General features: G+C 39.1%; 1 protein-coding gene across 4 annotated transcripts in view; it reads left to right on the top strand.

The window, feature by feature from the left end:
• Nucleotides 1-22,530, top strand: part of DCLK2 (doublecortin like kinase 2) — a gene marked incomplete at both ends in the record, with an annotated part of 121,600 nt that overhangs the window by 6,683 nt on the left and 92,387 nt on the right. For all 4 annotated transcript variants that reach the window (XM_080915098.1, XM_080915097.1, XM_080915096.1 and 1 more), the window contains one exon: nt 3,588-3,919. In XM_080915098.1, the coding sequence (XP_080771224.1) occupies nt 3,588-3,919 (332 nt within the window). The remainder of the gene's footprint in view (nt 1-3,587; nt 3,920-22,530) is intronic.

Raw genomic sequence — 22,530 nt, 5'->3', positions numbered from 1 at the left:
GACTCACAGCTCTGGCTGTCCTGGAACTAAGATCCACCTGCTTCTGCCTCCAAAGTGCTGGGATTGAGACATACACAATCATACCTGACTATATTATATTTTATTGGACACATTGTAGTTACAGTTAGAGTATTATGTGATATCTCAATGCATGCATGCAGTGCACATGCTCAGGTCAAAGTCATTGGTTTGTCTGTCACCTCAAACACTGATTTTGTTTGTGGTAGAAACTTTCGGAATCCTCTCCGCTGTCTACCTCGAAACATTCCCTAATTGTTTTTAACTGCAGCCATTGTACTTCCATCTAGAATAGTCGCTGTTTCTCATAGGCCCCTGAGATCACAAAACCGGAGCAATGTTTGTGCTCCTTGAACATAAGAGTAAAGGTGATAGGTGAGGTGTAGCTCAATGTTTTACAAGACTCTGGTATAGTGGGCCTCAACCTGTGGGTCACAGTCCCATTGTCATCCAACAACCCTTTCACGGGGTCACATATCGGGTGTCCTGCATATCAGATGTTTACGTTATGATTCATAACAGTAGCAAAATCACAGTTACATAATAGCAATGAAAGTTGTAGTTGGGGGTCTCTACAACATGAGAAACTGTATTAAAGGGGTTGTGGCATTAGGAAGGTTGAGAGCCAGTGTTCCAACACCACCACCAATAACAAAATGATCGGTATAAAAATGTAGCATACAAACTATAGAAGCCCACATTGTAACTTAAAGACGGGGCATGCAAAGGGTTCATACACCATTGCGATCCAAGTACAACAGCTGTGAAGGAACCGGCAGCCTTCATGATCGTCGAACACGTGAGCCAGCGGTGTACTGCTGCAGATACTGTTTGTGCTCCCAGTATGACTGTGGTACTCAATCCTCAGTAGACATGACACATTTCAGAATACAATGCACTGAACCAGCTATGTATTCTAATTAGCTTCTACTGAGTAAGAGTATGTCCTCTGGCCTTAACTTGCTATAAGCATGCCTTTGTATTAGGATCAACTCTTCCTTTCCTTACTAACTCCTGGCCAGGTTAGGTAACTTGAAGCATAAAGAGTTGGAACTTTGGGTATGTAGTTTTGTGACTATGATTCAGTTAGAAACCATTATTTAGATGTATGTCCCACAGTGGGATGGTGATTACATTTTATCATAAAAATCAGCACCATATTAAAATGCCCATTATGAACTTTAAGGGTGGCTTATGCCTAGCCAGGTGTGAGGAGCTGAAGGCAGACCATGGATCTGTCCCTCCTCAAGGAGATTGATAAATTAAATCCGCTCAGTTTCTTTTCACCCAGATTTTTCACCTTATTTTGGAAAGAGATTACCACTGACTATCTCCTATCTTTTAAAAGACAATTATCCTCCCTTACTAAGATTAGTTTTTATATATTCCCGTTATACACTTTGGATTGTAAGGTTCATCAAACTTTTATCATACTTAAAAATGGCAAGAGTTTTCTTTTTTTAAAGATTTGTTTATTTACTTATTTATTATAAGTTCACTGCAGCTGTCTTTAGACACACCAAAAGAGGGCATCAGATTCATTACAGATGGTTGTGAGCCACCATGTGGTTGCTGGGAATTGAACTCAGGACCTCTGGAGGAGCAGTCAGTGCTCTCAACCGCTGAGCCATCTCTCCAGCCCAGTGAGAGTTTTTTGATGTGACTTTTTCTATAAAATTAAATTACTATCCATCGTTACGTTTTTCTCAGTAATACATACATGTGCATTATGTAGCTCTATTCATTTGGTGACTGTTTTCAAAATCCTGTGATTTTCTAATGATCATGCTGTGAAAACTAGTGCTTCTGTGGGGATGCAGCCCCAGATGGTGATGGGTGAACTAGGTTTTAGGGTGCTGCTGTAGAAACAGTGCCATAGCTCATGACTGGCTCCTCACTTCTCCTGGACAGGACCCTCACTTTCCCTCTAAGAAGAGGCTGTCCTGTGTCCTGGGTGTTCCTTGTCACATTCCTTATCTGTCACTCACTGGTGTGTGTGCGCGTCTTTGGAGTCTCTGAAGCTCTCCATGAACCAGTGCTTGGAGAACATTTCTGACAAAATAGCTTGTCCTCGGCCTTTCTTGTTCAGTAAAAGAAACATTTTGATTAGAACATTTATGGCTTATCTGACATAATTACTATATTAAGAATGAATTGTACTAAATATACAAAATAGCATATTCTTTATGGCTTTATTTCTCAGAGAAAATCTTAGCATGCAGCCTTGCCTGTCGAAAAGTCAATACTAAAACAATTGAGTAAGTTATGTATTTCTTGGGAAAAAATTTACAGCTTTTCAGTATATAATTTTAGAAATTTCAGAGTATAAAAAATGTTGGATATTGATAGATGCCGAATTGGCAAATAGTATAACTTTTGGGATGTTCTTAATTAAACAAAAGCCTAATTAAGCTTTGTGAGAAATGACTATCATTTTAACTTAATGTCCACTCTCATTTAAGGAGTTATAGAAAACTTTGTCCATTTAAGGTTACGGTTTATTTTAAATTTCTGTTTCTTTAGGGCAAACAATACTTGCAGCATGCTTGCACTGAGGAGCCACACCTTTCCTTTTCCAGTGCTTCAGTAACTGCATAGAAGAGACTCCATCTGAACGCAATTAGCCAGCTGTGTAAAGATGTAGCCATTGCTGTGTAAAGATGTAGCCATTGCTGTGTAAAGATGTAGCCATTGCTGTGTAAAGATGTAGCCATTGCTGTGTAAAGATGTAGCCATTGCTGTGTAAAGATGTAGCCATTGCTGTGTAAAGATGTAGCCATTGCTGTATAAAGATGTAGCCATTGCTGTTTGATTAGGACCACGATAAGAAAGGTGTCAGCTGTTTCTTTTCCTGCTTATATATTTGTGAAGCAATGATTTTAATCAGAATGAACTACTTACTTATGTTTATTTTTGAGGTGGTATCTGGTGTGAAACTCCCTGCCTAGCCAGCCTAGCCTCCCTTTAAACTTGATGACAGTCTTCCTACCTCAGCCTTTTGCTGCTAGGTTAACAAGCGTGAGCTTCCATACCCAATGTGATCCCAGGAACCTTCTCAAGCTGGCCTTGAATTTTTAATCCTTCCATTCCAGCCTCCTGGGTGCTAGGATTACAGGACTGTACATATAGCGCCATGGCCGGCCGGAATGAGATTTTTGTGAAGAATAAATCAGTTAGTTTGCTTTTGGAATTAGGAAGTACTTTATAATCTGGTTACTTGTTCCACTTAATTATGCAGCAAATGATACAGAGATTCAAAGTGTGATGTAATAACTTTTCAAAGGTAACACGTTTGGGTAAAATAAAGCCCAGATCTCACTCTTAGTTTCTGGGCTTACGGCTTTTCACATCATATCTTTGTAGGTAATTGAGAAGAAAGTGAGGTGGGTGAATGTTAAAGAGAAAGGTTGTAATGCACCCCTTTTTTGGAGGTCCTGTGACCCCAAGCTTAGGACTCCGCATGCAGGTTTCCAAGAGCTGTTGTTTAGACATAATGGATTCAGAGCTACTATGCCCAATGCTCAGAGATCTGATATTATCTTAATAAAATTGTGACTTTTGCTTTTTAGGTGAAAGTTACGTGTGTGCCTCCAACGAACCATTTCGTAAAGTTGATTACACCAAAAACGTTAATCCGAACTGGTCTGTGAACATCAAGGGCGGCACCACCCGCACATTGGCTGTGGCCTCTGCGAAAAGTGAGGTGAAAGAAAGCAAAGACTTCATCAAACCCAAGTTAGTGACTGTGATTCGAAGTGGGGTGAAGCCTAGAAAGGCCGTGCGGATCCTTCTGAATAAAAAGACTGCCCATTCCTTTGAGCAGGTCCTAACGGATATCACCGAAGCCATTAAACTAGACTCAGGCGTGGTCAAGAGGCTGTGCACCCTGGATGGAAAGCAGGTAAGGGCTTCTTCTGGCAGCTTGGTGTCTTGCCTTTGTTTAGTTCGTGTGTTGATTATCTTTGGGGGTATTTAAAGAGATTGCAACTTGCTGGGTAATCACGGCTGATCTTGAACTTGGGCCCTTCCTTGTCCTGTCAAGAGCTAGGATTTGGGTTTGCACCATGACCAGCTTGCTGCAGTTACATATTCAACAGAATGTACCCGACTCCTGGAAGTAATCCTAGTGGGTTTTTATGAGATGTGTGTGAATTAGCCTTTAGCATAAAAAATATAAGGGGCTTCCATTTCTCCAAGTATCTAAGAACCCGTTGTATGGTTCTTCAGTTTGTAGAAGGAAAGATGTAAATTTCTGGGGAAAAAATATAAGTTGTAGCACTGTCCTATGCTAAGAGATATTATCCAGGAATAATTATCGATCAGTGGTTGTTGAGTTCTGTATCACAGAAATAAAAATTAAAGATATTTAACACAATTAGAAGAGTCTGTTTTCCTCCATTATATGTAATATAGAAAATGCATTTCAAAAGGAATTTGAATTCCTGTTTGTTATAGGAATGTCCACATTCATTTCTTCGGGAACAACAGAGGCAGTTAATCAGCATCTCTGAAAAGTGAAGTATTGGCTGGAAGTGTGGGAGTTGAGTTACAGGAACAGTGTATCAGAGAATGTTATGTGCTCTGAAAGGTTAGGCACAGTATAAAATAATGAAAAGAGATGTGAAAGTTGAGTGTTGCCAGAAGTTAAAGACAAAGAGGCTTCCAGAGCGTATTTTTCCAAACTGCATGAAGCCAAATTGCTTATATTTGTATTATATTGAACTTTTAGTTTCCAACATTAAATTTTGTCTTTTCTCAACATACTTTATTTGCAAACATTTGGATCTTGTAATGCAGCGAATGACAGAGAGACCGTCAGAGAAGTGTCTTCTGGGAAACATGACTAAGCATCTAATTGTCAAAGGCCAGATCTAGTGAATGGGTGCTTGCTCCATCTCATGAGAATTTCAATGTAGGTTCTAGGGCTTGGAAGTTAGCTCAGGAGGAAAGTGTTCAGACCCAGGGTTTAATCCTCAGCAGTGAAAATAAATGAGAAAGGCCAAGTGTGGCGGCATCATCTTTAACCTTATCTCAAAACAACAACAACAACAACAAAACAAAACAAAAAACCCAGAAAAATAAAGACACAACAGTAGATTCTGGGGTTATCACAGAGTAGGGTGTGGTTAGAATGCTGGAGTTGATGATCAGATAGCCTCGCCGTATTAATGAAAACAGACAGCTGGGCAAAAGAATCGATATCCAGTTTTCTGTCATGTCTAGATGACACTAGGAACAGGTGTCCTGGGACTTCTACCTCTTAAAAATTTTCTTCCCCCACTTTGACAATTTTTCTGAGCCTTAGGAAGGTGTTACATTGTACAAATACCAATGGGGGCTGACCACCCATGCTCGTTTGACCAGTTGTAATTTATAGTGTCTTTCTTTTTCTTTTCCTTGTTTCCTTGTTTCTTTTTTCTTTTTTCTTCTTTCTTTCTTTCTTTCTTTCTTTCTTTCTTTTTTTTGTGTGTGTGTGAAGCGTGTTACACTTACCTTTGGATATAAAAGTAAGCATTTAGGATATGGTTAGAAAATACTGATTTTGAACAATGGCAGTGGTCTTGGGTATGCATTTCCTCTTACTGAGTAGAATCTAAGTTCCATTAGACAGCTGTTGGTTATTTCCGTGATAAAAGTGACATTCTGTCATTATTGTACCCTTGGGGTGTTTTTCTAGGCAGGTCCTCATTGTGGTTCGTAAGCTTCATAGCTGGTAGGCCTGTTGGCTGCTCCTCTCCTTGGGGAGCTTGCAGAGCATCTTCAGGTGCTACTAGAGCTTCCTTGGGGAAGCGGCTTTTTGGGTCCGCTCCAGCTTTATTCCTCCAAGTCCTCTGTCTGAAGTGTGTGGTGTCTTCAGCCATAGAACTGAAACTGTATCAGTTGAAATGAGAAAGAATTTCCTAAGCATGAAAATGGTAGGGAAATTATGAAAAGCAGGGTTGATGGAACTGTATAAAAATTAAAATTTTTCTGGATTTCAAGCAGCAGTTTTATGTTTTATGATATAATGGCAACTTAATAATAAGGGACACTGGAAAGTGAGTGGAAATCTGAACAGTTTGGAAAGCCATGTCTTATATACAGTAATCATTAAAATGTATAAACTACCATTGAAATGTTTCAAGAACTGGGCACATGATAGAGTGTTTATCATGAGCGAGACCCTAAGATTTATTCCTCACTTCACCCAAATTCACCCTAAAAGAGATCCAGCTCCCCCCCCCTTTTTATGCTTAAAATTGATAGAATTGAAGAGGGAATTTTAGGTTCTTTGGAAAGTCGAATGGTGTTTGCGGGGACAAATGAGTGAAGGAATTTTTGCTCGAAGTAGACACAGGTGAAAGACTAAGGCAGACTCGTGCGCATTTTATTAAAACAAACCGAGGAGAGAGGATGTTCTGCTAAAACAAGCATACGCTGGGCCACGTGATAGAAGAGTCTTTTCTAGCAACACATATATATATATATATATTGGTCTGCTTTACATTGTGTTGAGTCCCATTTGTCAGGACTCCATAGTGAGAAACTTCAGGTGGTGTACTGCAGCTTCTTCTGATTCTACAGACTCAGGCTAATGGCAGAATGGTGTCAGCTGACACAGATGCATGTGCTGAGACAAAGCCTTTGGAGGACACATGATAGTTGGGGAGAATATTACAAGCACTTGACAGATAGTGACAGAGGCTGAGCTCAGCTTGCTTCTAGAGCTAGCTGTTTAATGCTTGTTGGTCTAGAGTCTTTGCTGATCTTCACTTCCCTGAGAAAGGCACAGCCAAGAATGTCTGGATTCCCTCTGGGTTTCTCCTGCTAACTCTTGCTATGTAGAACCATTGCTGCTGATTCGTGTTTACTATCCAGACTCTACTGAACTGGACGGCTGGTGTATTTGTGCAGTGTTTCTGAGTGGATAGAGCTGCCCCTGGTAACCTGTGAACTAAACTGCCAATTTCCTGACAACACAGATGAGAGTTGCTCCAAAGAACCTTTCTAAACAGGTCCACTTCCCCTGTTTCCTTTCTTTCCCATTACCTCTGGTTGATAGTGGACTAAAAGGGAGGTAGAAGCGTTTAAGAACCATCATTAAAAATAGGTTTAAAAAAATTTAGGTTACATAGAAATGTCCACTGTTTTTGAGTGTGCAGTGATTTGGCCTTGTCAAAAGAATTGGAAGTATAAAATTTATAATCTTTGAAAAGCACTGTGTTAATTTGTATAACTCTCTCAATGGTCTTACTGCTTGAGCTTGTAAATCAAATTAGAAATTTATCCTAAATAACCTGGGACACAAACATACACTGTGTACTAGAAATTTAACTCCAGCATGGAATCAGGAAGATAGGTTGCAAACAGCTAAATCCCAAATGTAAAAATAGGGTGAAATTCTACGTACTAGCCATTGACATGTATGTTTGGAGAAATCTTTTAAGATTTGAGGAAAATGCTAATGGAAGAAACAAGGTGTGAACTCTATTTTTGATTTTGCTCACAGGAAGGACAGAAAGGGCAACTTTTACAAAGTAATTCAGGGGGATAAAGGTTATCACTGCTGTCAGAAACCAAGCCTCACAGTTCTGATTACCTGCAGCCTCTTGAGGTCAAGCACTTACCTTTGAAGTGTTGGCAGAGGCCTTGGGATGTTATAGGGTTACTTTGTTACTATTTGTTGGTGTTATTTTGTTGCTGTTTGTTTGTTGTCAGTTTTTCTTTGGAACTAGAGTCTTGCTGTATGGCCCAGGTTGGTTTGGAACTGATGTATCCACCTGCCTCTACCTCAAGGTCTGTGAGTATAAGCCATGCCCTGCTGTGCTGCTATATTTACATTGCCTTATGAATTACATATTTTCTATGTACAAAGAAAATATTTTCAAACTTTGATTTTTTCAGAAAAAAACTAGACTTTACTATTTATATACTTATTATATTTTTATTAATCTATTTATTTTATAAAATGTTATTATAGCTCACAAAATTTGTTGCATAATAATATATGATGAATACACTTTGTTTTTCTTTTTCTTTCTTTTTTTTCCTAAGAAGGACTGAGGCTTCCATCTTTTTGAGCTTCATATGGTCTGAGGGTTGTTTCTTGGGTTTTCAGAGCTTTCTGGGGATAGAATCCAATTATCAGTGAGTGCATATCATGTGCATTCTTTTGTGACTGGGTTACCTCACTCAGGATGATAGTCTCTAGTTCCAGCCATTTGCCTACAAATTTTGTAAAGTCATTGTTTCTGATAGCTGAGTAGTGCTCCATTGTGTATATGTACCACAATTTCTGTATCCATTCCTCTACTGAAGGACATCTGGGTTCTTTCCAGCTTCTAGCTATTATAAATAAGGCTGCTATGAACATGGTGGAGCATGTGTTCTTGTTATATGTTAGACCATCTTTGGGGTATATGCTGAAGAAGCTGGGTCTTCAGGTAGTAATATGAACAATTTTCTGAGGAACTGCCAGACTGATTTCCAGAGTGGTTGTACTAGCTTAAAACCCCACCAACAGTGGAGGAGTGTTCCTCTTTCTCCACATCCTCGCCAGCATCTGCTGTCATCTGAGTTTTTGATCTTAGCCATTCTGACTGTTGTGAGGTGGAATCTCAGGGTTGTTTTGATTTGCATTTTCCTGATGACTAGGGATGTTGAACATTTCTTTAGGTACTTCTTGGCCATTTGGTATTCCTCAGTTGAGAATTCTTTGTTTAGCTCTGTTTTTTAATCTCATTTTTAAAAAATCCCATTTTTAATAGGATTATTTTATTCTCTGGAGTCTAACTTCTTGAGTTCTTTGTATATATTGGATATTAGACCTCTATCAGATGTGGGATTGGGAAAGATTCTTTCACAGTCTGTTGGCTGTGAGGTGCTGAGAAGAAGGTATATTCTTTTGTTTTAGGATGAAATGTTCTGTAGATGTCTGTTAATTCCAATTGGTTCATAACCTCTGCTAGTTTATCTGTGTCTCTGTTCTGTTTCTGCTTCAATGATCTGTCCATTGATAAGAGTGGGGTGTGGAAGTCTCCCACTAGTATTGTGTGTGGTGCAATATATGCTTTGAGCTTTTAGTAGGGTTTCTTTTATGAATATGGGTGCTCTTGTATTTGGAGCATATATGTTCAGGATTGAGAATTCGTCTTGATAGATTTTTCCTGTGATGAGTAAAAAGTGTTCTTATCTTTTTTTGATAACTTTTGGTTGAAAATCTATTTTATTCGATATTAAGATGGCTACTCCAACTTGTTTCTTGGGGTCATTTTCTTGGAAGGTTTTTTTTTCTCAGCCCTTTACTCTGAGGTAGTGTCTGTCTTTGTCTCTGTGATGAGTTTTCTATATGCAGCAAAATGCTGGATCCTGTTTACGTATCCAGTCTGATAGTAACATGGGCTGGCATTTTTTTTCTCTTAGTGTCTGTATGATGTCTGTCCAGGATCTTCTAGCTTTCATAGTCTCTGTTGAGAAGTCTGGTGTAATTCTGATTGGTCTGCCTTTATATGATACATGTCCTTTTTCCCTTACTGCTTTTAGAATTCTTTCTTTAATTTGAACATTTGGTGTTTTGACTGTTATGTGTCACAAAGAATTTCTTTTCTGGTTCAATCTCTTTGGAGTTCTGTAGACTTCTTTTATGTTCATGGTCATCTCGTTCTTAAGGGTAGGGAAATTTTCTTCTATGATTTTTTTTTTTTGAAAATATTTACTGTGCCTTTTAGTTGATATTCCTTGCCCTCTTCTATTCCTATTATCCTTAGGTTTGGTCTTCTCATTGTGTCCTGGTTCTCCTGGACATTTTGGGTTTGGGGCTTTCTGGTTTTTGCATCTTCTCTGACTGTTTTGTCTGTTTTCCATGTTGTCTAAGGCCTCTGAAATCCTCTCTTCCATCTCTTGTAGTCTGTTGGTGATGCTTGCATCTGTGACTCCGGATTTCTTTCTTAGGTTTTCTACCTCCAGGATTGTCTCTTTTTGTGATTTCTTTATTGTTTCTATTTCTGTTTTCAGTTCCTTCACCTGTTTGGTTTTGTGGGAATTCTATTGTTATTTGGTCATTAGGAGCCAGAGTTGTTGGTAACAGTTCCAAGATTCACAGGCAGCTGTAATATAGTTCTTTGGGCTCCACACTATACTGAGATTTTTAAAGTCCTGGTAATGATGTTATTCAAAAGGAAATACTCTTGAGTATTGACTTTGTTAGTAGACCAAAAGCTGAATTTAGCTTAGACTTTACAGGCTACAAGAACATCTGTGTCATCTAATGGGCACATAAGCTTCAAAAGTCTTCGGTTTATCATCTGCTGGCTTGGATGTCTTCTTGTCTTCATTGTGTAAGGGTTGAATATGCTTGAGGAAAGATAGCCTAAATGCTTTGGTAGATATTTAAAGTTAAGTGCCAAGCATCATGATTTAATCTTAAGTATTTAGTGCTGAAAAGCAACCATAATGTAATGGTCAGCCAGAGGCTGTTAGCTTGGTTGTCAGCTGCTAGGGTTTTCTTGGAAGTGATTGGAACATCCATGAGCTTGTATCCTCATCAGTGTTTAATTGGTTGATGGGTTCGCAGTTTGATTGGCTGCTGCAAGGTGGTGGAAGCTAGCCAGAAGCATAGTTTCTTCTGCATGTTTCTGTGAGATAATGCCTGGTTCTGACTTCTTATATCTCTGTTGCCTTTTGTTGGCAGAGGGAAGCAGCCTTCTCTGCTGTGTTCTTCGGCCACTGTGGTTTCCTGTCTTGGCTCATCCATCATGCACTGAGACCTCTGAAATCTTGAGCCAAAATAAACCTGAACTCCTTTGAGTTATCCTTGGGTATATTTTGGTACAGGGAGAAAAACCAAATATACATGTTTTTCAACATCATTAAAGTTGGCTGTACCTCAGTAATGGGCCCCAGGTTCCATGCTCAGGGAAAAGGGAAAAGAAAAAGATAAATGAAAAATCTTAATGTACAACCCATGTATTTATAAATGAGTTGACTAGAATAGATGATCTGTAAAGAATACTAGTTGTTCCATAATTTTGTGTAAACCCATGGTGAGGTTTGGTTAGTTACCAAATGCATTTCTTTAGAAACAAAGCTTTGACCTTTTAAACACTTGTATAGAAAGCAAGGCCTTTCAAACATTCTTAACTAGAATGCCTTTCTTGTGATAAGCTACCGTGGCAAAGTTTTTTTTTTTTTAATGTCCTTTTTTTTCTGTTACAGAACTTGAAGATCCAAATATAACTTTGTCCACATATGTGAAGAATTCTAGCTTTTAGCATTCCCAGAAACAGCAGAGTTTAACATAAAAGAAACATTTCATAGAATTTTTGGAACAAGTTGATTCTTGTCATGGGCAGAGGCAAAACAGACTTAAAAATTGCTTGCAGTTGATGCTTTTAGGGTAAAACACTTCCAGACTTTAGGAACACTGCCAGCCTGTGGCCTAAAGCCTGGGATACCCATGTGCTGGTTTCTCTTTAGGGAGTACGACAGCCATTGGGGACAGACTCTGTCATAGGGGACATTTAAAGTTTAGGGAGCTTTCGACCCTTGGTTTTTGGATGCTTAGTTATTACGTGGGTCATTAGCATATGGAGCCCTAGTTTTCAGTTTCCAGACTTCTGCCTTGCCTCCTTGAACTCTTCCTTTTTGTTGTGGAAGCGCTCCTCAGTGGTAGAGCCCTGGCTTGGTAAGAACACAGCCCTATTGGTTATTTAGAGAGCAAAGGTTAGGCTCAGCCACGCCCTCCACCTTCTCAGCTTCTGCCCCACAGAAGGATGAATTGAGTCTAAATTAAAGATTGCTTCAAGAAGAAAAATAGTTGAGAACTCAAGCACGCTCTTAGTAATCCCGTGTAAGTTTCCAGATTTAAAAGTCGACCTCATGCATTTGTTGATGCTAACATAGAAAAGCTCTACTCTCAGAACTGCAGTTTTTCATGATTACTCTCTTTGGGTATTTTTAGGACTGTTAATTGTATCATGGCACAGCTGGCAGACTCAGCCAGCGCGGTGTGCTCCGCAGTTGCTCTCATCCGCTTCCACAGAGGTTTAATGCTGTGAGCTGAGGGAACTCACAGAATCGGAAATGCACGCACGACCCAGCCACGCCTACCCAGATGGACGGATTGTGTTTTCATAGCTCTTGATAGAAAAGTTTTATTTCAGTTTTTCTCTTTCTGTTTTGTGCTGGTTTATAGCAGGCATCCCAAAGTATGAGCACAAAGACATTTGGCTATATGTGAAAATGTTGTCCCTGTGGTTTGTCCTCCACAAGGTCATTCATTAGCTTGTCATTTTGGGGATGAGTGACATCACGCCTGTACACTCACCGATGCCGCTTTTATACGCACAGTTGTATTTTTGAAGGTTTCCTTTTGAGCACCTAATCTCTCATAGTTGTTGGTTGTAAAAAATATTATGGCTAAACATTTGAAAATAGAAATCAATTTATTACCGAGCCAGGTATCAAGGCCTTAGGGCTGTGTACTTGATAGACCAGGGCTCTACCACTGAGTGACTTCAGCAACCCTTTGAAACTGTGAATTTAGAAGGTTTGTTTTTTCTTCATAAAACAATGTTTGTGTAAGTGAAAACAATTTAAGTCCACTTAGGTGTCTTGATCCAAATTTTAACATGAGTGCTTCTTCACGTAGTATTGTGGTCCATCTTTATATATGGCCAAAGATGAACATCTCCAAAGTTTTAGAAGCTGAATGTGATTTATTTTTCTTGCAGAACATTCCTCCTTGGTAGTATTAATCAATGTTGTAATAACTTGTCAAACTTCTAGGAATCAGGAAGTGTGGCCAGTATAATTTGTGCCCAAGGGGCTAACTATATGGTTTAGAGGCCAGGAAATACAAATATAATTTGATTTAATATATCTATTCCCTATGTTATGGGACAGAGTTTGGAAGAGATGGTATCAAATAAAAAACATTAATGGTAGTGAAGTTTATTGGATTTTGAGTGCCAGGCTTTTAACTCTGGTTTAGTTTTTAAGATCATTCTGCAGTAGGTATGTGGTCACATTCCTCCCTGAAGAATGTTACAAAGCATAGTCAAAAAAATTTTTAGGAGTGTATGTGAGTGGAGTGTACATACGGTTATATATGTACACATGTATGTGGTCACAGGCATTCATGTGTGTAGAGGCGAACCTCAGGCCTTTTGGCTGGTGTAGCTGGCCAGCTTGTCCCAGATACTCCCTACCTGTCTCTGCTTACTGGGATTGTAGGCAGGCCACTGTAACTACTTGGCTTTTTCATGAGGATTCTGGGCTCCCAATCTCTAAGCTTCCTTCTTGTGTGACAAGGGCTTCACTTGCTGGGTCATTTCTCCAGCCCTCAGAGAACTTTGTGACTTGGACTTCAGGTCACCATCTTTGACATAGCAGTAGAGCTCCAAACTTACTTGCTTTCAGAGCTAGTTTCTGATATCCAAAGAATGATCACTTTTACCACTGTCTTGTAGCACAATTTATTTACTTTGTCCTGAATAACTTACTAAAAGTTTCCTAAGACTGTAGTAGCTCTCAGAAAATGAAGACTGACCCTGTGGCAGATTGGATGAAAATGGTCCCCATATTTGAATAGTTGTTCCCCATTTGGTAGAACTCTTTGGGAAGGATTAGGACACGTGGCTTTGGGAGGAGGTGTGGCTGAGGAGTGGGCTTGGGGTTTCAAAACCCATCCATTCCCAGTTAGATCTCTCTGCCACGTGGTTTTTGTCTCAACATCTAAGCTCTCAGCATCCACTCCTGAACCATGCCCTATGCCTGCCGTGCCCACCACAAGATGGTCATGATATTCTAACCTGGAGCTGTGAGTCCCCAAATTAAATGCTTGTTATTAGTTGCCTTGGTCATGATGTCTTCTCACAGCAATAGAACTAAGACAGACCCCATGAAGGACATTCAGTGAGTATGGTGCAGAATATAAAAATTCTGAGCATGTAGTTACTATTAGAGTCAGTGTCTGATAAATGGGAGAACAGGCTTCAAAACCGAGAACCACCCTACATTTATAACTATCTAAACTTCGTTATATATGTAGACAAATGCAACAAGTAATAAAATACCAGAACAGTTTGTCCTAGTCATAGGATTGTGGGTGACTTTTCTGGTAAGCGTTCTTACTATGTTTATGTGATAAATTGTGTTCAGTATCACTGGATACTGGGTAGTATCACTGGAACCGAATATTGTGAGAATTGACTCACCAAGAGCCAACTCACCTTCAGACTTTGTTTGAAACTGGCCAGTTGTCTCTCTGGGAGGGAATTTTATAAAGCTTGTAACATGGTTTTGGGCTAAGGCAGAATGTATTTGTTCGGTCATTAGTAATTTGGTTTTCACTCTGTTAGGCATTGTATTAGTTGCTTGAGGAACAGGTGCAAGAGACGGTCTCTGCTTTTGAGGAACTGTCACTGTAGCAGGGCAGACTGGCTGTAGGATGAGGAAGTTTATAATTGCCCTGAGTGGTGCAAGCTACGCAGAAGAGGAAGCTCTTCATGGACTTACCACGAGTTCTTCACAGAGGCAGTACGGTGTCCCTGAGGTTATTCCACACAGTGCAGTAGCAGCTTTTAAAGTAGGTCTAGTTTGCAAGGAATCGTTCAGGTTATGGAATTTGTGTATTTGGTCTTTTTTTACTTAGGCCTCCACATTTTTTATGTCTTGACTTTTAATTTTGAAATTAGACTTAGAATTATATAATGATTCCATAGACTTTTACAAAATAACATTTATTAATAAATTTGCCTGCCTGTATATGTCTGTTCACTGTGCCTGGTGTCTGGTGCCCAAGGAGAGGGTGTTGCCTTTCCTAGAACTGGAGTTACACATGGTTGTGAGCCACCATGTGGGTGCTGGGAATTGAACCCTGGTCCTCTGAGAGAGCAGCCAGTGCTCTTAACCTCTGAGCCATCTCTCCAGGCTCTGTATACCATCTCCATCTTGCTTCTTCTAACATTAACACTTCCTGAGCCAGGCAGTTGTCTAAACTAGGTTGACAGGCATACTGTTAGCTCATGTGTACACCTTACACGAGCAAGTGTGTCTCCTCAGTGTCTTGTCCATCTCCCATTTGATCCAGAAGCGCATATGCATTTGCTCGTGGTCTCCCTTTCCACCTCTGATTGTGTGACATATCCTTGGTTTTTCACGGTCTTGTTGTTTGGAAGAACTCTAGTTATTTTGCATAGTTCCTTTTCTCACAGTAATATCTTGGTTGTTTTTGGTAGGAATACTACAGAAGTCATGTCACGTCCTTTAGTCAGACACTGGATAAATCTCATTACTGAGTGGTCGCTTAATTGCAGGTTGCTTTTCACTATTGATAGGATTGACATTTTAAACATAAATTAATATGTTGTAGGAAGACTTTTTAAAGATGTATGTATTTATATGTATGTATATATGTAAATACACCGTTGCTGTCTTCAGACACACCAGAAGAGGGCCTTGGATCCCATTAAAGATGGTCGTGAGCCATCATGTGGTTGCTGGGAATTGAACTCAGGACCTCTGGAAGAGCAGTCAGTGCTCTTAACCACTGAGCCATCTCTCCAGCCTGGAAGATTTTAAGAATGTGCACATACTTTGCTTTTTTTTCCCCTATATTTTGATCTATTAATGTTAGTGCTTGCTGCTCATCACCTACTCCAATGACAACTGTATATAATGTTTGTTAAATATCCTTTCTGCTTCCACCGTCCTTTCTACATACAGGAAGCAGAATTCTGTTCCTAGGGAGGGCTTTCCTCTTTCTGGTTAGGAGTCTTTATTCTGTATGTTTGATTCCTTTACTATCATTTATTTTGTGGTTCAAAATGTTTCACATGTAAGCAACATTTAAATAAAAACAACACATTCTGTCTAGGTACACAAGCTGGCCTTGAACCCATGAACCTCCTGCCTTAGACATCCAAATGCTAGGATTGTCTGTGCCACCACAGTTGACCAGATTTTTAACTTGGATTGTGTGCCTGTTTGACATATTTAAAGGTGTATGAGGATAGAATGGATTCATGGTAGAGCACTTGCCTAGCATTTACTCCTTCATTAGGTAAGGAATTGAGAAACTTGTTAGTTAGGCTCATAGTTAGACTGTGGCACAGAAAAATAAGTCTGTGTCACTGTTTGCCATAGTGGCAGCTCCAGGCCCATCACTCTGATGCTTTTTAATGCTGTGCCTTCTCCGTGTGTCTCCAGGTACCTGTTTCTGTACATTGTACACATTTCAGGTTCCCCTGGAACTCTTGTTTCTCTCGATGTATTTGCCGTTAAGTGCCCAGAAGCTGGGATTTAGAGTATGTCTACGTTGGTTGTTTTTTTTTTTTTTTTTTTTTTTTGTCTATTTTAGAAGCCTGTTGTAGGCTGCTAACATCATGTTTTTGTCTGTAGATGGCTGCTTTTGGATGAACACCTGATGTGCCTTGGGCAGAGTTGCTATTTAAGCCTTTTGACTCTCTGACCCTTTGCAACCCATATATAGTGAATTTTGCTCTAGATGGGCTACTGCATTATAGGCATCTAAGGACATGATGACTCTGTGATGAGAGGTAGTTCTGCACATGAAGGAAAGTTAGACATTTCTGGATACACTATTAAATACGAACTAGTATCTTAGGGTGTACTGTTGGTATCTTATGGGCGCTACTAATTACAGAGCTTAGGACATGTCTCCAAATCAAAGAGTCATTTTACACCAAACATCAGTGCTGCTGAGGTAGAGAGGCTGTGTCACATACTGAGCTGGATATAAAGGGGAAAGATGCAAAGGTTCTGAGGGAAACTCATGCGCTTTGTGGCTGGCCAGGGTATAGGGTGGTGCATATAGTAAAGGGTGGTGGTTTGAAGTAAAACAAGGTAAGGACAAGATAATGCACAGACAGCATTTTCATGGTACTTGGAACCAGAGCTGCTGTACCACTGAAGGCTTGTAAGAGGATCCAAGTTGCATTTAGAAAGTTTTACTTTGGAGACTGTGAGACGAGTTCATAAAGGTGATCAGATAAAACTAGTTGATGGTCTTAGGATGTGGTCTGCTGTGTGATAATTTTCCAAGCTGTAACTTGTTCACAGATTCCTAAATGCGTATGAGGAGCAGCTTAGGCTGTATTCCAGCTGGGTTGCTGATGTTCTTGAAGAAAGGCAAATGGTTTCAGAGAGTAAAGGTTTGGACCTAGAGGGAATTGAAAAAAAAAATTAAATGGGTTGAGGCAGTGGAGTCTCTTAAGACAAAAAGCAGTATTAGATAGGTGATTAAAAAAGTCTCCATAATGACTGAAAACAGTGGCATTGGTTGTGGATTTTAGTTTTTTTTTTAAAAAAAAAAAAAAAAAACTTTAATTTTTACTATGCTTTTCACCATCACACTGGGAAACGTCAGTGGCAGATCAGGTGCCAGACTTGTTGCTTAGCAGCAAAGCTGGATGCAGGTAGGCACTGACTCTCTCTGGGTGATTCTCTGAACTTGTCTTCTCACTAACCTGTTCCTGACTTGACCATTTACAGTCTGAGCAAGGCAGAGCTTTACCGTAGAAACATCGTTACTCTGTTATGTGCACAATGTTACTGCTTCCATAACACATTTCACTCATGAGTGCATTGAAATGTAAGAAAATGCCAACAAAGAAACTTTGTTACAAATGTGCTTCTTGGTTAAAGAAAAAAAAAAAAAAGAAATTGTAAGCAGCATGGAAAATGAATGGCCCAGTTTTTACAAGCCAGGTCATGACAATGTATCTGCAGAAGGGTCAAATGTTTCTTTGTTTGGCTAAAAAGCATTATCAAAAGTATAACCTACTAAGAAACTGATTGAAACAATAATTTTAATAATTAAAAAGCTGTTTAATAATTTGGTATTTTAATAATTTAAGATAATTGATTGAAGAACTGTTCACTTCCCGAAATTAAAGTTTTCCTCTTTATTTAGAGACATAAAAATTTATTTGAAAAAGAAAAACTTATTCTCCATTGATGATTTAGCTTTTCATTCAGATAGGTGCAGTTTTGTGCTGATGTATGTTACCAAGTTAAACTAAGTACAATTTCATGTTGTTTATATTACATAGAGTTCCGCGATTTGTGGCTTCTTCAAACTATAATGATAGCAGTTTAGGTGTTGAGCTTTTAGATGGAGGTTATTGACAGGCTAATTTCCTTGTAGGGTAAACTTCCTCCATGATCTGGGGGAAGAGAACTAAGCCATAAGGCGGGAGTTCTTGCAAGTGCTCCCTGAAAGCTTCACTGCCCAGTGCACTCTGAAAGCAGCTCACTGAGGGCACTGCTTCTCAGCCCCAACATGTCGCCAGTAAGGAGGCTCAGGTCAGGACACAGTGAGAAAATTACAAGGGGATAGTTAATTCCTCTCTTTTAAAGGAGAAAATTATGACCCGGAGTTGAGTTCAGCTAGGAACAGAAGGCAAAGTAGGCTGGAGCTGAGAGGCTGATGTGTGGGAACTGTTCCTGCTCATCACCAGCTCCCACCTTCCCAAGCATGTTCTTTTCTTTTTAATTGAACAACTTTATTTTAGAAAACAAAGATAAATGTACAGATTTTAAGCGTTTTTGCATAAAAGTATACGAATACATTTTTGTCAGTACTTAGTTTTTATAAAGGTTTGATAGTGTGCATTAAAATCTTACTAGTTACAATGAGCATAAAGTACATGTAAAACAAGATGTAACCTGGAAGTAGTCAAAGTTTTCTTGGTGTGTAAAGATTAGGCATAATGGTTTTTCATTTTATTTATTTATTTATTTTTTCCTGAATGTCATATAGTGTGTGAGTTGTTTCTGGGGTGTTCAGAGCTTTCTGGGGTTAGTATCCAATTATCAGTGACTGCATATTATGTCTGTTCTTTTGTGACTGGGTTATCTCACTCAGGATGATCTTCTCTAGATGCATCCATTTTCTTAAGAATTTCTTAAAGTCATTGTTTCTGATAGCTGAGTAGTACTCCATTGTATAAATGTACCACAATTTTTGTATTCATTCATCTACTGAAGGACATCTGGGTTCTTTTCAGCTTCTGGCTATTATAAATAGGGCTGCTATGAACATTGTGGTGCATGTGTCTTTGTTGTATGTTGGAGCTTCTCTGGGGTATATACCCAGAAGTGGAATAACGGGGTCTTCAGGTAGTACTATGTCCAATTTTCTGAGAAATCGCCAGACTGATTTCCAGAGTGGTTGTACCAGTTTACAACCCCACCAACAGTGGAGAAGTGTTCCTCTTTCTCCGCATCCTTGTCAGCATCTGCTATCATCTGAATTTTTGATCTTAGCCATTCTGACTGGTGTGAGTTGGAATCTCAAGGTTGTTTTGATTTGCATTTCCCTGATGGCTAATGATGACGAGTTCTTTCTTGCTTTTGGTAAGATAGCCATTTTTACAATGTTGATCCTTCCAATCCATGAGCATGGGAAATCTTTCCATTTTCTGAGATCTTCCTCAATTTCCTTCTTTAGAGATTTGAAGTTCTTGTCATACAGGTCCTTCACTTGCTTAGTTAGAGTCACTCCAAGGTATTTCATATTGTTTGTGACTATTGTTAAGGGTATCTTTTTCCCTAATTTCTTTGCATGTTTGTCCTTTGAGTAGAGGAAGGCTACTGATTTGTTTGAGTTGATTTTATATCCAGCCACTTTGCTGAACTTGTTTACCAGCTGTAGAAGTTCTCTGGTGGAATTCTTGAGGTCACTTATGTACACTATCATGTCATTGGCAAAAAGTGCTGTTTTTACTTCTTCTCTTCCAATTTGTATCCCTTTGATTTCCTTTTGCTGTCTAATTGCTCCATGTTGAATAGGTAGGGGGAGAGTGGGCAGCCTTGTCGAGTCCCTGATTTTAGTGGGATTGCTTCAAGTTTCCCACCATTAAGTTTGATGTTGGCTGTTGGTTTGCTGTATATTGCTTTTATTATGTTGAGGTATGCGCCTTGGATTCCTGTTCTTTCTAAGACTTTTAACATGAAGGGGTGTTGAATTTTGTCAAATGCTTTCTCAGCATCTAGTGAGATGACCATGTGGTTTTGTTCTTTGAGTTTGTTAATATGGTGGATTACATCAATGGATTTCCTTATATTAAACCATCCCTGCATCCCAGGGATGAAGCTTACTTGATCATGGTGAATGATCGTTTTGATGTGTTCTTGGATTCAGTTTGCAAGAATTTTGCAAGTATTTTTGCATCAATGTTCATAAGTGAGATTGGTCTGAAGTTCTCTTTCCTTGTAGGGTCTTTGTGTAGTTTAGGAATGAGGGTTATTGTGGCCTCAAAAAATGAGTTAGGTAGTTTTCCATCTGATTCTATTTTGTGGAATAGGTTGGAGAATATTGGTATTAGGTCATCCATAAATGTCTGATAGAATTCTGCACTGAACCCATATGGACCTGGGCTTTTTTTGGTTGGGAGGCTTTTGATGACTGCTTCTATTTCTTTAGGTGTTATGAGATTATTTAGATGGTTTACCTGGTCCTGGTTTAACTTTAGTATCTGGTAACTGGCTAGGAATTCATCCATTTCCTTGACATTTTCCAACTTTGTGGAGTATAGACTTTTGTAGTAGGATCTAATGATTTCTTGAATTTCTTCAGTTTCAGTTATTATGTCTCCACTTTCATTTCTTATTTTGTTAATTTGAATTATCTCCCTTTGCCCTCTAGTTAGTCTGGCTAAGGGTTTATCACTCTTGTTAATTTTCTCAAAGAACCAGCTCTTGGTTTTGTTGATTCTTTGAATGGTTCTTTTTGTTTCTATTTGGTCAATTTCTGCTCTGAGTTTGATTATTTCTTGCCATCTACTCCTCTTGGGTGTATCTGCTTCCTTTTGTTCTAGAGCTTTCAACTGTGCTGTCAAGTTGCTAGTGTATGCTCTCTCCAGTTTCTTTTTGGAAGCACTCAGAGCTATGAGTTTTCCGCTCAGTACTGCTTTCATTGCACCCCATAGGGTTGGGTATGTTGTGTTTTCATTTTCATTAAATTCTAGAAAATCCTTAATTTTGTTCTTTATTTCTTCTTTGACCATGCTATTGTTTAATAGAGCATTGTTTAGTTTCCATGTGTATATGGGTTTTTTGTTGTCTTTGTTGTTATTAAAGACCAGCCTTAGACCATGGTGATCTGATAGGATGCATGGGAGTATTTCAGTCTTCTTATATCTATTGAGGCTTGTTTTGTGACCAATTATATGGTCAATTTTGGAGAAGATGCTGTGAGGTGCTGAGAAGAAAGTGTATTCTTTTGTTTTAGGATGATATGCTTTGTAGATATCTATTAATTCCAATTGGTTCATAACCTCTGCTAGTTTTACTGTGTCCTTGTTCAGTTTCTGTTTCCATGTCCTTGGCGAGAGTGGGGTGTTAAGATCTCCCACTAGTATTGTGTGGAGTGCAATGTATTTTTTGAGCTTTAGTAGGCTTTCTGTTAGGAATATTGGTGCTCTTGTATTTGGAGCACATATGTTAAGGATTGAGAGTTCCTCCTGATCAATTTTCCCTTTAACGAGTAAAAAATGTCCTTCCTTATCTTTTTTGATAACTTTTGGTTGAAAATCTACTTTATTCGTATTAGAATGGCTACTCCAGCTTGCTTCTTGGGGCCGTTTGCTTGGAAGGTTTTTTCTCAACCTTTTACTCTGAGATAGTGTCTGTCTTGGTCCCTGAGATGAGTTTCCTGTATGCAGCAAAATGCTGGGTTTTGTTCATGTATCTAGTCTGATAGCCTATATCTTTTATTGGGGAATTGAGTCCATTTATGTTAACAGATATCAAGGAATAGTGGTTGCTGTTTCCTGCTATTTTTGCTTTTGGAGGTAGAATTGTGCCTGTGTGTCTTTCTTCTTTTGGTTTTCTTGCTTAGGTATTTTCTTGTTTTTACTAGGATGTAGTTTCTCTCCTTGTATTGGGTTTTCTACCTATAATTTGTTGTAGTGCTGGGTTTGCAGTCAGATATTTTGTAAATTTAGCTTTGTCTTGAAATATCTTCATCTGTCCATCTATGGTGATTGAGAGTTTTGCTGGGTATAACAGCTTGGGCTGACACTTGTGTTCTCTTAGGGTCTGCATGATGTCTATCCTTCTAGCTTTCATAGTCTCTGTTGAGAAATTGGGTGTGATTCTGATTGGTCTGCCTTTATATGTTACATTACCCTTTTTCCTTACTGCTTTTAGTATTCTTTCTTTGCTTTGGGCACTTGGCATTTTGACTATTATGTGTTGGGAGGAATTTCTTTCCTGGTCTACTCTATTTGGAGTTCTGTAGGCTTCTTTTATGCTCATGGTCATCTCATTCTTAAGGGTAGGGAAGCTTTCTTCTATGATTTTGTTGAAGATATTTACTGTGCCTCTTAGTTGATACTCTTCTCCCTCTTCTATTCCTATTATCCTTAGGTTTGGTCTTCTCATTGTGTCCTGGATCTCCTGGACATTTTGGGTTAGGAGCTTTTTGGTTTTTGCATCTTCTCTGACTGTTTTTTCTGTTTTCAATGTTGTCTTTGGCCCCTGAGATTCTTTCTCTTTTCCATCTCA

This window comes from Micromys minutus (genome assembly GCF_963924665.1).
Source record: "Micromys minutus genome assembly, chromosome: 4".
NCBI classification, from domain to species: Eukaryota; Metazoa; Chordata; class Mammalia; order Rodentia; family Muridae; genus Micromys; species Micromys minutus.
Note: the sequence above shows the minus strand (reverse complement) of the source record. Positions and strands in the feature narration are given on the sequence as shown.